This window comes from Molossus molossus, unplaced genomic scaffold (genome assembly GCF_014108415.1).
Source record: "Molossus molossus isolate mMolMol1 unplaced genomic scaffold, mMolMol1.p scaffold_m16_p_8, whole genome shotgun sequence".
Lineage (NCBI taxonomy): Eukaryota > Metazoa > Chordata > Mammalia > Chiroptera > Molossidae > Molossus > Molossus molossus.
Window position 1 is genome coordinate 110,237,333 of NW_023425402.1, and position 14,207 is coordinate 110,251,539.

The 14,207-nt window shown below is 52.1% G+C and overlaps 1 protein-coding gene across 1 annotated transcript in view; it reads right to left on the reverse strand.

The window, feature by feature from the left end:
- The window catches only part of PDE10A (phosphodiesterase 10A), a 199,919-nt gene that overhangs the window by 11,133 nt on the left and 174,579 nt on the right, over window positions 1–14,207 (reverse strand). The window contains exons 14-17 of the mRNA XM_036248231.1: window positions 10,022–10,164; window positions 7,843–7,926; window positions 6,346–6,496; window positions 4,570–4,725 (exon numbers count right to left, since the gene is read on the reverse strand). Of these exons, the coding sequence (XP_036104124.1) occupies window positions 4,570–4,725; window positions 6,346–6,496; window positions 7,843–7,926; window positions 10,022–10,164 (534 nt within the window). The remainder of the gene's footprint in view (window positions 1–4,569; window positions 4,726–6,345; window positions 6,497–7,842; window positions 7,927–10,021; window positions 10,165–14,207) is intronic.

Below are 14,207 nucleotides of genomic sequence, written 5' to 3' on the forward strand. Positions count from 1 at the left end.
GGATCCTGACACCTGAGAGACTAGAGAATGCACTCGGTGCTGATACCTGCCCCACGCTCACACTGCCCCGCGCCCGCACCTGCCCCGCGCCCGCACCTGCCCCGCGCCCGCACCTGCCCCGTGCCCGCACCTGCCCCGCGCCCGCACCTGCCCCGTGCTCACAACTGTCCTGTTCTCAGAGGCCTCCAGCTCTTGGAAAGATGTTGCTAAGGATGCACTACCCTCACGCCCTGGTGGAGTGCTGTTCTCCGGCCTCAGCGAGAACTCTCCATTACACAGTGAGGCCCACAGGTCCTTACTTAACGGACATTTTGTGTGCAGGGTTTCACTCTGTATAAGGCTAGCAGTAGTTTAGGACCTACTGTATTCAAGGTCCAAACAACTAAAGTTCATTTTGAAAGAACCTCATTGTTTGGTGGGGTGGCAACAAAACAACACAAAATGGTGTTTATGAGGAGGAAGGGCCTGGAAGAGTCTATGAAGAGGGAGGAGGGTCGGGGAGAGTCTATGAACGAGGGAGGAGGGCTCGGGAAGAGTCTATGATGAGGAAGGAGGGCTCGGGAAGAGTCTATGAACGAGGGAGGAGGGCTCGGGAAGAGTCTATGATGAGGAAGGAGGGCTCGGGAAGAGTCTATGATGAGGAAGGAGGGCTCGGGAAGAGTCTATGATGAGGAAGGAGGGCTCGGGAAGAGTCTATGATGAGGGATGAGGGCTCGGGAAGAGTCTATGATGAGGGAGGAGGGCTCGGGAAGAGTCTATGAACGAGGAAGGAGGGCTCGGGAAGAGTCTATGATGAGGAAGAAGGGCTCGGGAAGAGTCTATGATGAGGGATGAGGGCTCGGGAAGAGTCTATGAACGAGGGAGGAGGGCGCGGGAAGAGTCTATGAACGAGGGAGGAGGGCTCGGGAAGAGTCTATGATGAGGAAAGAGGGCTCGGGAAGAGTCTATGAACGAGGAAGGAGGGCTCGGGAAGAGTCTATGATGAGGAAGGAGGGCTCGGGAAGAGTCTATGATGAGGAAGGAGGGCTCGGGAAGAGTCTATGATGAGGGAGGAGGGCTCGGGAAGAGTCTATGAACGAGGGAGGAGGGCTCGGGAAGAGTCTATGATGAGGAAGGAGGGCTCGGGAAGAGTCTATGATGAGGGAGGAGGGCTCGGGAAGAGTCAATGCTGAGGGAGGAGGGCTCGGGAAGAGTCTATGCTGAGGGAGGAGGGCTCGGGGAGAGTCTATGATGAGGGAGGAGGGCTCGGGGAGAGTCTATGAAGAGGGAGGAGGGCTCGGGGAGAGTCTATGATGAGGGAGGAGGGCTCGGGGAGAGTCTATGAAGAGGGAGGAGGGCTCGGGGAGAGTCTATGAAGAGGGAGGAGGGCTCAGGGAGAGTCTATGAACGAGGAAGGAGGGCTCGGGGAGAGTCTATGAACGAGGGAGGAGGGCTCGGGAAGGGTCTATGATGAGGAAGGAGGGCTCGGGAAGAGTCTATGATGAGGAAGGAGGGCTCGGGAAGAGTCTATGATGAGGAAGGAGGGCTCGGGAAGAGTCTATGATGAGGAAGGAGGGCTCAGGAAGGGTCTATGATGAGGGAGGAGGGCTCAGGAAGGGTCTATGATGAGGAAGGAGGGCTCGGGAAGAGTCTATGAACGAGGGAGGAGGGCTCGGGAAGGGTCTATGATGAGGAAGGAGGGCTCGGGAAGAGTCTATGATGAGGAAGGAGGGCTCGGGAAGAGTCTATGATGAGGGAGGAGGGCTCGGGAAGAGTCTATGATGAGGGAGGAGGGCTCGGGAAGAGTCTAAGAACGAGGAAGGAGGGCTCGGGAAGACTCTATGAACGAGGGAGGAAGGAGGGCTCGGGAAGAGTCTATGAACAAGGAAGGAGGGCTCGGGAAGAGTCTATGATGAGGAAGGAGGGCTCGGGAAGGGTCTATGATGAGGAAGGAGGGCTCGGGAAGAGTCTATGATGAGGAAGGAGGGCTCAGGAAGGGTCTATGATGAGGGAGGAGGGCTCAGGAAGGGTCTATGATGAGGAAGGAGGGCTCGGGAAGAGTCTATGAATGAGGGATGAGGGCTCGGGAAGGGTCTATGAATGAGGGATGAGGGCTCGGGAAGAGTCTATGATGAGGAAGGAGGGCTCGGGAAGAGTCTATGATGAGGGAGGAGGGCTCGGGAAGAGTCTATGATGAGGGAGGAGGGCTCGGGAAGAGTCTAAGAACGAGGAAGGAGGGCTCGGGAAGACTCTATGAACGAGGGAGGAAGGAGGGCTCGGGAAGAGTCTATGAACAAGGAAGGAGGGCTCGGGAAGAGTCTATGATGAGGAAGGAGGGCTCAGGAAGAGTCTATGATGAGGAAGGAGGGCTCGGGAAGAGTCTATGATGAGGGAGGAGGGCTCGGGAAGAGTCTATGATGAGGAAGGAGGGCTCGGGAAGAGTCTATGATGAGGGAGGAGGGCTCGGGAAGGGTCTATGATGAGGGAGGAGGGCTCGGGAAGGGTCTATGAATGAGGGATGAGGGCTCGGGAAGGGTCTATGAATGAGGGATGAGGGCTCGGGAAGAGTCTATGATGAGGGAGGAGGGCTCGGGAAGGGTCTATGATGAGGGAGGAGGGCCCGGGAAGGGTCTATGAATGAGGGATGAGGGCTCGGGAAGAGTCTATGATGAGGGAGGGAGGGCTCTACCCATAACCCTGTGTGATGGCAGCTGGAAGCACTCAGCAAGCAGTTTGCTACTGAACTGAGTCTCAAGGGGCAGTTGGATGGATCTGAGAAGAAATATTTAAAGACGTATCATGAGCGTAAATGTAAACTCAGCTGAGAGTATAGAAATTTCCTGAAAAGGAAGGAAACCTTTCCTGAGTGCTCCTGCCCATGAGTACGGGGATGTCTGCTTATGGCCCCAGCAGACTTTTCCCTGGTTTGGGTCAGTCTGGACATGGGTTCTGTTTTTAACTGGGGGCTTTTCACCCAGTTCTTCCTGTTCTTATAAAGCCCACACCGGGTGCCTGTCTATTCCGAGTGGAGGAGCGGACACAATGCCGTCCTCTCCCCAGTGACTAAGGTCCCATCCACTTAGGGAGCCTGGCTGTTCTCCAGCAACACGCTGAGGCCAGCAGCCTGCCTGGCCCCCTTCTGCCGTGAGTCCCAGTGACTCCGTTCTGCTCATCCCAGAAATGCTGCGACCCAGGCACCAGTGTTGGGGATGTGCTGGCAGAGACCAACCGTTCTGCACCTCAGCTATGGGTGGCAGCACACTGGGCAAGTCTTTCAAGTGTCAGGATGGCCCCACCCCGACCGCTCAGTGCACTGCTGTGTCACACACTACTGTGTCCCTCTTCCTGTAGGAATGAACAGCCTGACACAAAGACTAAGGTCGGAGGAGACAGAAACTGACAAGACCTACAGCATTTGTCTGTTCCCAAAAAGCATGTTTCACGTGTGTGTGTGTATGTACACGTAAGCACACAGACATGTGCACACACCATATGTATACCACACAATCCTCTACCCTGCTTACATTTCTAGGCAGGTGTGCATGTTTCTATATTTCTATCCACCCATCCATCCACCAGCAGAGAAAGCACTGGTGTCCACGTGGTGTCCATCTGTCAGGGATGCAGAGTCCACGCTGCTTTCACAGACAGAGCTGCCCCAAGTATGCGGACACGCCCCTCAGTGCCTGCTGGATGTGGCTGAGAGCCCCCGCGTGTTCTAGAATCCTGTCCTTCACCCTCAGGTCACCAGAACAGCACCTGCACACCAGGGAGCTCCCACTCACCTTCTCCGTCCTGAGCAGATGGGACAAAGACAGGGCCATCTGCTGGGCCTGGGGCGGTCTGAGCACCCTGCCGCCCACCCACAGGGGCCGGCTCGGGAGAAGCTGGTGGGCTGGGGAGAGGCAGTCCCGGGCGACCGGGGAAGAGCTGCCTGAGTGGGGACCCCTGCTGCTTCCCATCTCCCTGCAGCCAGTCAGCTCCCCGAATATTCCAGACCCTCCCGCAGACAAGGGGCCTGAGGACCTACGAGGGTTTCTCTTCCTACTGCGAGGTGCTGACAGGAGGAGGAAGATGAGGGTGCACTGTCCTAAGTCCAACAGACCATTTGGTAAAAACTGGCTGAGAGGAATCAAGCCACCGAGTTAACAGCTCCCGTGTGAAGGTGAGTTTGAGGGGAAAGGTTGAAAGCGAAGGAGGAGAGTATATATTTCACATATGAGGTGACATCTGTCCTTGTCTAGATTAATCACCAAGAACATCTTAAAACACAGGAAAAAAAAGGCTTCAATGTCCTTAAATCTTCCTAATTTTCAAGATCTATCCTTCAGTACATTCCGGTTCAAGATTATGGCAATGCACATAAATAACTAACCTACGTGCAACAACCTTTGCCTTGGGGTATCCCGTCCTTAAACACTGAATGCGACTGCAAACATATCCAGAACCTTCACAAAGGCCTCTCGACCTGAGGACCACAGCCGTCTAAGGCTGACCACGAAGTTTCTGGAACGGAAGCGCCCTCTCCACCTCGGTCCAGGAGGAGCATGCTCAGAGCAGGCGCGGCGCGCGCGGCCCGGGCCAGCCCACCTGCAGTATGGACACCGTCTGGGAGAAGTGGTGCTGCTCCATGGTGGACGTGGAGTAGAGGGCGGCCAGCGGGTGGTCGAATTTCTGCAGGTAGCTGTTGCTGAAGCCCCTGTGGTCCAGGTCATGACACAGACACGCGATCAGCAGTCCTTTGCGCTTTAAAAACAATACAGTGCACAGGTTTCAAAACCAGGACCGGGAAGTAAGGAGACCTTCAGCCTCTCGTTCCTGCCGCACTGACTTCTGCACTTAGCGCAGCAGCATCTTTATGAAGCTTTGAAATTCTAAATAATCTAAACTATTTTATTTAAAAAAATTTTTTCTTTATTGATTTTTAGAGAGAGAGGAAGGGAGAGGGGGAGAGAGAGATAGAAACACCGATGAGAGAGAACATCGACTGGCCGCCTCCTGCAGGCCCCCCACTGGGGATCGAGCCCACAACCTGGGCATGTGCCCTGACCGGAAATCGAACCAGTGACCTTTGGTGGAATGGAACCAGTGACCTTTTGGTGCAGGGTCCACACTCAACCACTGAGCCACACCGGCCTGGCAAGAATCTAAACTATTTTAAACGTCTCTGCTCTTCTGCTTATGGACTTGAGAGTCAAATTATTCCTGAGTTTCCTCCTCAACTCTGGGGAAAGAGTGTAGGTGGCAGCAATGGACAGAGGTGTCAAGTCACTGAGAAAGCAGATGTGCCCGAGGAGAGGGCAGTCTCAGTCCTCCACTGGAAATCGAGTCTGTTCAACTCCAACAACGCTATAGTTGCAACACATTATAAATGTGACAACTAGATCAGACAACATGTGCAAAATGGCAAAGCACATAGGAGGAGAGCGCACCAAGCAGGCTGAGGCTGGAGGCAGGCAAAGGGCAGCCATGGAGGGTCATGTGAGCAGGGGCGTGAGCACGGGGGGGGGGGGGGGGGGCAGGAGGCTCTGGGAGAAGGGAGGGCGGGAGCCGTTGGAGCACATGGTGGCAGGTGGCCTTCCCTGAGAACCAGAGGGTCAGGAAGGTGGCCCAGGGGAAGCAGGGAGAGGACAGAGGCAGACGGAGGCGGCAGTGAAGACTGTAAAGCCTTTTCCGCATGAACCAGGAATGACAACAGCTCCCTTCCCTCCAGGTGACACGTCTCCCGACGCAGGACAATCACGGAAGAGGAGGGGTCTGAGTGGGGCTGCACAGCTGCGCTGAGGCCAGTGGGAAGGACACACCTGGCGCTCCGGCTGCCCCAGGCCTGGGCCGCGTGCAGCTGGGCTGCAGTGTTTTGCTCCCCAAGCGCACTGCGAGGCCTGAGTGCCCGAGGCTGCCCCAGAACCTCCAACCCAGAGGGTGGAGAGCTTCCGGCGCAGCACCATCTCTGGGCGTGGAAAGGCCAGTAAATCAGTGAGATGGGGTGGGGCCCCTGCCACCCTGTGCAAGGGGACCACAGACGCACTTAGGTCCAATCTGCAGCCCTTCAGTGGGACGCGCCTCATATCTGGGGCACCAGGGCCATGAGGGGAATCCTTTGCTATGCCCCTTAAGAGACCTGGTAAGGAAGAAGGGCTACAGAGCTCCTGTGTCCTTAGGGGTAGCTCAGTGACGCCTGACCTGTGCCCCTGCACTCGGTACACGGACACTAGGGTACGTGCCTGGGCAGAGCCGTCTATACAATGTGTTTCCACTGATCTACAGACAAGGTTTGCCTGGAACGTGTCGCCCGTCCACACCACGCGTGCACCCAGCCATGGCAGGAAGCCACTCAGGCACTTGAGTGGGGGCCGCGGCGCGCACCTCCAGGTCGGTGAAGAGCTCGCGGTTGTTCTGCAGGATGGCGTACATGCAGTGAGCCACGGTGACCGCGTGCTTCCAGTTGTGGTACGGGACCCGCCGGTAGTTCTTCTTCACAGACATAATGAAACGACACAGCTTTTCAAGTTCGAAGCTGAGAGGAAAGAAATGAGGACAGAAGGCGGCAGTCAGTAGGCTCGGGAGCGGCCGCTGGTATGGCCACAGCTGTACTGCACACGAGAGAGCCTGAGGGTCCCGGGGACACAGCCATTTCAGAGGACGGTTCTCCAGTAGCTTCTGTTCTGACCTACCACCTGGCCAGGCAGGGAACAGGGACCAGAGGGGCCTCTGGTTCCCCATCACTCACTCCCATCCCCTCCCTTACCTGGCAAACATTCCCTACACCCACCAGCTCAGCAGACGACATATTACCATCTGATGAAGAGTACTGTGAACTACTATTTTCCAAAAAGCATATTCAGATTCACAAACTACAAATAAGTATACAATGAGAATTTTCCAGATGAGTGACTATCCTTTCAAAACGAATCCAAATGATATGGTACTCAAATTATTAGTGGCACATGACTAGATCCAACTCAGTGCATAACAGAAATGACATTTCCTGTATAGAACAGGGTTATTATATTTTGTTCTGTGTTATCACGTGTTTATAATCATTTAAGGTTTCCCAACTCTCTCAGCTGGAAACAAAGGCATTCAGCGCAAAGCAGGGCTCTTTGAAATACCAAAGAAATGAGAGTTTAAAAACCTCTCAAAATAGGTAGCCTGTATCTTCTCCGCTGAAAATGTTCAAATGTTTATAAGGTGTGTCACTTTAAGACTCCCTAAAGGTCAAACCTTCCACTGAGAGCCAATAATTGACTCAGTTATCCTGTGGACATCCTTCTAAAACAGGCATTTGTAACAGTCGCTGACGATCTAAGAGAACACGCAGACTCGATAGTCCTACAGAAACTAAGAGCCCCTCTTAGCCATCTAGTGAGAAAATGAGCGGAAGAAGGAAGACGACTCCCCGAGGCCAGAGCAGGGTGAGGAGGACAGATGGGCACTGGAAGCCGTGCCACTAACAAGCTCCAGACCTGGGCCACGTGACTTCCGTGTCCCTATTCTGACCGACACAAAATGGAAGCTGAAAGTTGATGCGAAATGTATGCACACACTCCCAAACACACTTAAAAGAGTGTAGTTATGTTGAGCGGTAACCTGTCTTTCAGCTAAACAGCCTGAGTTTGTTCGGCCTCCACTGAAGCACCCCCTGGTCACACACGAGCTGTGCGCCGAGGGGCAGCCCACCGCCCCTGCAGCCTCTCCGGGAATGCGGGCAGCTGCGGCTCCGCCCAGCAAGTGCATTGACCTCTTTAACCTCAATGTGTAGGGAAAGCATTTACATATGGCAGAATTCGATAACCAAGGAAGTGGGGAGGCATACAGCAGGGGAGGACTAGTCCTAAAAGGAAGTCTGTAGGTCATTCATACCAGGATGTCCCACAGGAACGGTGGATCATATAGACAAAAATTCCAGGCCACATGTTTTCAAAAGGACCGATGTCAAAGTGGAATCTGAAATGGAAAAAGAAGGCTCAGCTTATTCCTAAACACAACAGTACAGACGGAATGGCAATAGAGAGAACACTGTGACCTCCGTCTGCGAGAAAGGGAAGCAGCGGGGTTCCGCCGCCTCCCCGCTCTCCCCGCCCTGCGTGTGGGAAGGTCTCCAGGGGGACCCACACAGCCCTACGGACTTAGACCCGTATCTGCGTAATTTTCTATGAACGATCTGTAAAGAAAGGATGTGTGGTTACCACCAGAGTAAGGAATAAGTACAAAATTACATTACGAATAGTGCACATACATCAAACAACTCAGAGATGGGGGGACCTTATCAAACTATTTTAGAGTTGAAAATTATCTCCTAATTAAACGCAGAGAAAAATTTCATAAATGTAAACATCCAAAGTTATTACCTATTTTCATCTGTTAACTTAGAGTTGCTAACATTAGCCCGAAGACAGAGTGGTCATGGTGCAGTATTAAAAGAAGCCACTGTTCTCTACACTTCCACACCAGAGGCCTGTCTACACCACGCAGTCCTCCACCCTCTGTGGACACCTGCCGAGGTTCTACGACTCAGCTCACCCCGACACTACCTGGGATCAGACAGACCCCACAGGTTACGTGCTGGGTCCTAAAGACTGCCCCTCAGCTCAGTTAACAATTCCAAGTCCTGGCCACCCCGGTTTCTGACCAACCAGCTGTCCAGGAGAGGTCCGATAATGCTGCAACAGCTCACAGAACTCGGGAAGCCCCACTTGCTCTCAGGGTTCATTATAAAAGACACGTCAGGAAGAGCCGAGTTTTGTGGGCAGGGGCACAGAGCCTCTGGGCCCTCTCCAGTCTCCCCACCCACCATCCCGGGACTTCGATGCCCACACCACGGGACAGCTCACAGCCTCATTCAGGGTTTTCCTGGAGGCTCCATTCCAGAGGCACAACCAAGTCCCTGGGCTTTGATGACTACCTCGTCCCCACCCCATCACACGCTTGTTCCTGACACCCAGACCCCGTCCTCTAAGAGTCTTTCATTGGCATAAACTCCTGTGTATGAAAGAGTTTTATTACAGACAAGGAAAGACACCCTGTCATCCATATCAGGAAGATTTTAAGAGCTCCTGCCAGGAAATAGCTAAAAGACCAAAATATATATACTTCTTATCATAGCACAATATGCACCATTAAAAGATAAACTAAGGCGTATTTAAAATTTTAAGAGGTGATTTGGGCAAACATAAATTCAGCCCTGGCAGCACCAACCCAGGGGCCAGGAGAGACACACAGAGAAGGGGGCAGCAGAGAGGAGCCCACTGATTGGCTGTAGCCAGTGTGAAGCCTGCAAGGAGCTCACTGATTGGCTGCAGCATGAAGCCTTTGGGCGGGGCTGGCCTCAGGGTTTCCACTTCCACCAGGGCAGTGAGGCCCCCAAAGCCTCGTGCCCTCCCTGCCTAATTGCACCGTCTCCTTATTATAAGGCCACTGCTGCTCTGGGCCACTTCGGAGGATTTCTGTGTGGTTAAATACCGTTTGCTTATGCTTAGGATGGGCATGCAAACTATCACAGGTTCTTCCACCAGTGATCAGCATATATAGCACAGGACTGGAAAAGAAAGTGTGAAAGTTTAAGATTATTAACTTCTCAAATTTAATTTGTAAATTAAAATGTATGCGGAAAACATTTAGATACCTGACATTAAATGCCATTCAAATATGAAATAGCATTTAGTGTACAAAAGACTAATGAGGAAAGCTAACGTTTAACTCATTTCAACATTGCGTTCGGATGTTTTTCGGAGATGGTGAGACCTGGGCCAGCTGTGTCAGGACCTGGGAGCACCTAGGAGGGGAAACGGCGACGTGAACGAGCACCTGTCACAGGGCCGGCCGAGCGACCACCCCCAGAACCGGCGCACCGAGCTCCCGCTCCTGCACGGAGGCCGCCCTGTCCGCCGGGCACTCACAGCTCGATCTCCTTGCAGAGGCGCAGGGGCAGCGTGAAGCGCATGAGGCCCTGCCCCTCCTGGGCCGTGCGACCACCCCCAGAACCGGCGCACCGAGCCCCTGCACGGAGGCCGCCCGCAGGCCCTGTCCGCCGGGCACTCACAGCTCGATCTCCTTGCAGAGGCGCAGCGGCAGCGTGAAGCGCATGAGGCCCTGCCACTCCTCGGCCGTGCAGATGCTGTGGTAGGACAGCTTCTCCATGGTCACGCGGTAGATGCACTCCGAGTGACGGATCCTGTGGTACATCTGGAAAGCAGACCGGGAGAGGAGATGCCATCAGTTCAGGATCTGATGTGAAAGAATCGGAACTGCAAGGGAAATGACTACTACTATCCCTTCACTGATTTCCCGTCTATTTCTGCTCGTTTCCACAAACACTGGAGATGCCTACACATGTGCCTATGAAGACGCAGTTACTAAGTCTGTTTCACAAGACAGAGTGGCCCCGTAACGAGTGTCTTTTTAGCAGACATCCTCTCTGGGCGGTGAGAACGCTGGACCTCACCGCACACCTCTCTCGGACCCCCAGCTGCCGGGGCTGTGGAAACCCATGCCTGCTGCCCCCAAGCCGCCCGGTCTACTCCGGTGCTTTTGTTATAGCACCTGAACGGATGCAGACAGCGACTAAAGGACTCAAGAGTTACGGTATTTTTCCCTGTCTCCTTTTAAAATATGTAGCTTAATTCTTGGAGACCTCAAAGTCCTCCAGTCTAGGGTGTCTCTAAAAGGTTTGATTGTGAAGTCCTTTGTCAGTAAAGAACCTTGGAGATGCCTGCCCAGGTGAGGTGTGCATTCTTCAGCAAGTGTGCGCATGCACTGTGCTGAAATGTTCTCTATACTATCAAACACAACCTAAAATAGAAATCTTAAACAGTTTATATTTTTATGTCTTACTGAACAAGATCTTTTGTTCTTACTAAACAATTATACATTATAAAAGAAAAACACTAATTAAATGTGTGTTATCAGTTGTGAAACCTTATCTTTACTACTCTCTGAGATGGTGACATCAATGGCGGGCTCGGTTTAACTGATCTCAACTCTGACTTCAGTTACAGCATTTGAGGAAGCTGTGCCGGAAAGGGCTGGTAATGGCAATCCTGGCTGTTCCTAAACATCCACGTCCATTCTGCTCACTGATGCTAATATTTTGGTTGAAATTCATGTACATCTCTATTTTCACTAATTTCAATCACTTAATCCTGAAAACTAATCAGCTGACTCTTTACATAAAGGGGTGGGTGAAGGTAGGTGTACAATTGTGGTATCTATTTTCAAAGAGCTCTCTTTATGACATGAGTTTATTTGGAAAAGCAATTATTTTCTTGTTCAATGTTAATGACCCTGGGCAAATTACTGAAGCTTCATGGGTCCATTTTTTCTTATGTCAGTGGAAATAGTAACAACTCTGTCCAGGAATGTTGTGAGACTAACTGAATGAGTTTTTAGAGGTGGAGAGTCCAGGACAGTGCCTGTCCCAGAGGAAGTGTCACCATCTGAGAACAGTGCTTAGCATGGTCATCTTGTATCCACCACCTGGTGCAGAAAAGATGCTCAAAACTTGGCAGCTGAATGATTACCTGTTGAAACATTTATTCAATTTGTCCCTAGTCAATTGGTTTCAACCTAATATTCTGTCCGCACTCCTTAGATGTTAAATGTATCTGATCCACAGTGTGCACGGAGCTAATCTGCTTTTTCACTTTTTTTCTTTATTGATTTTAGAGAGAGAGGAAGGGAGAGGGAGAGAGAGACAGAAACATCAATGAGAGAGAACATGGATTGGCCGCCTCCTGCACGCCCCCCAACTGAGGATCTGACCCACAACCTGGGCATGTGCCCTGACCAGGAATCGAACCAGCAACCTCTTGGTGCAGGGTCAATGCTCAACCACTGAGCCACACCGGCCGGGCTGATCTGTGTTTAAAAGTTCCTCTTTCTGGGCAAAAGTACAGCAGGGATTACTGTCCTGCTGGCTCTGAAGCATGCCTGTCTCCTTACGGTCATACTAGGTACGAGTAAATCAATGGACCGCTTTAGTTTTAAAAGACTCTTTCAGTCTTTTACATGGCCATCCTTCCGTTGCTAGTACCGTCAACTATTAAAAATAAAATAGAGGTGTCGATCAGAAACCTGGCCCTTTAATCCAATGACAGGGGTAGAATCTAACAGAACTACAGATGAACAAAAGAAAAATTAAGTCACAATGAGTGTCTGGGTGGCCCATGTGTCTGGCCTTGCAGATAGGCCTATGAACCAAACAAGACCACTGAGCAGAACAACAATAAGATGAGCTGTCATGTGGCAAGTCAGGACTAGATGCGATTTCCACACAGGAAACGTGCTCTTGTTAAAGATACAGTTGTCTAAGAGCAGAAGCCGTCTGAATTTCCCAGGACCCACACCTAACCTAACTCAGAAACATCCAGCAGTTACGAGACATTTCACGCTGCACAGAGCCCTTCACATTTACGATCTCACAAACGTGGATGTACGTTCTCTAGAAACAAGAAGCAAGCACACCGAAGGAAAGACGAGGTGCTGCAGACAGGACTAGGTGCTGGGACCATGCTCAGCCAAGGGTACTTCTGTCATCTGCACAGGGCGCTCGGAGGGAGATACACAAACAGCACAGCAAACTCGGTCGGGAGAAAACCTCATGCACGCGGCAGCGTGAGGACTGGGGCTCAGGTCCTGGCCCCCACTCTGGTGCTCTGTGAACATGTTCCACTGAGGAAGGTTCTGGGGCCTGGGTAAGAACCAGCCGCCATCTCCCTGAGACGGACATGAGGAGGAGTGCTCCTGTATTTAAGGACCCTTCGTCCTCAACACAGCAAGAAGTGTTCCTTGAAAGAGATGGGCCTGGCCTCCCCGAACTGCAGGGGTCCGGGCACGCCGGCACCCACTCGGGCACAGGCTGGAGCCGGGAGGCAGGTGAGAAGGCTGTGACCTGGGTTCGAGCTGCAGAGACTCGGGGACAGTGTGATTCCTGAGCACTCAGGAGAAGGCACTGCAGTAAAAAGGGAAGAGGTAAGCACCCCAGAGAGCTGAAGCTTCGTGCACAGATGTCAACATGCACCCCCTCCAGGCCACGGATCCTGGGTCCCCTTGAACCCAGGACCGGAGAGCATCCCGCCCAAACAAGCCCAGCAGGCGATGACCTGACGTGACCACCAGCACACATTGCCTGTCACTGCTGGAGGCAGAACAATTACAAGTTATTTCCAAGATGTGTATAAAAATTCCAGTCATTTTACCCTAAATAATTTACCTAAAATAATCTATGTAAATGGAGGAGGGCTATGAAGTTAGACATGACTTTTCAGAAGGAATGTTGTTTTTCTTGTTTGATTTCGGATTTTTCTATATATATAATCACTTAATCACGATCAATTCCAGGTTCAATGATGCAACAACCAATGGATCAGAAGAGCACCGAACCCCCTGGGCCAGCCCCTCTGACAACAGCCGAATTAACTCAGCCGTGTTGAAACTGGCATTTTCTTGGAAACACACAATCATTCTTCAAGGGCTGCTGGGACCAGGGTGGATTTTAAGAGCTTCAATTTCTATCTCCTTAACTTTCACACTTACTCTTAACTGAAAATGAGTTTTCCCCACCTCACCTTTCAAAACAACCCCTTTCCCCAACTGCCCTCATACAAAAAAAAAAAAAACTCTTGGAACAGAGGGGCCGTTTAAGAGCCGTGCCGGTGGGGCCACAGCTCTCCCGAAGCTCCCAAACAGGGCCCGACCGACCCGAACACACTTTCCGCTAACTGATCACTCAAAACCATTTTCGGTGAGGGAACTATCAGTACTTTGGGCGTCTTAGCTGTTTGGAGTTCAGTTTCAGAGAAACTACAATCACGAAACTCATCCTGCAATTCTTATGGCTCCTCAGACATAAAAGGGGCAGCAAGGCGCCCAGCTGACGCTGGAGCATGGGACGCAACCTCCTCGATGTCAAGCCAGGGTGAGAGGTGGAACAGACGCAGAAGGGGCTGGTGGTGCTGGCCGGGAGCTGCCAGTGCGCACCTCAGAGAGACAGAAGTGGACACGGGCTTCCACGTGCTCTCTCGGCTACAACAGACACAGGAGGAAGTCCCAGCGGAGAGACCTAATGGGGGGTGTCACCATCACCAGGAACGGGAGGGGCCTGCCTGCAGGGGTTCAGAGAACACATCACTCTGTGATGTTCCGTCAAAATTACTACCTCAAAATAAGGACAGAAACACCAGACAAACCAAATTAACACTCCTCAAAATAATCTGGTCCCTGTGCTTTAA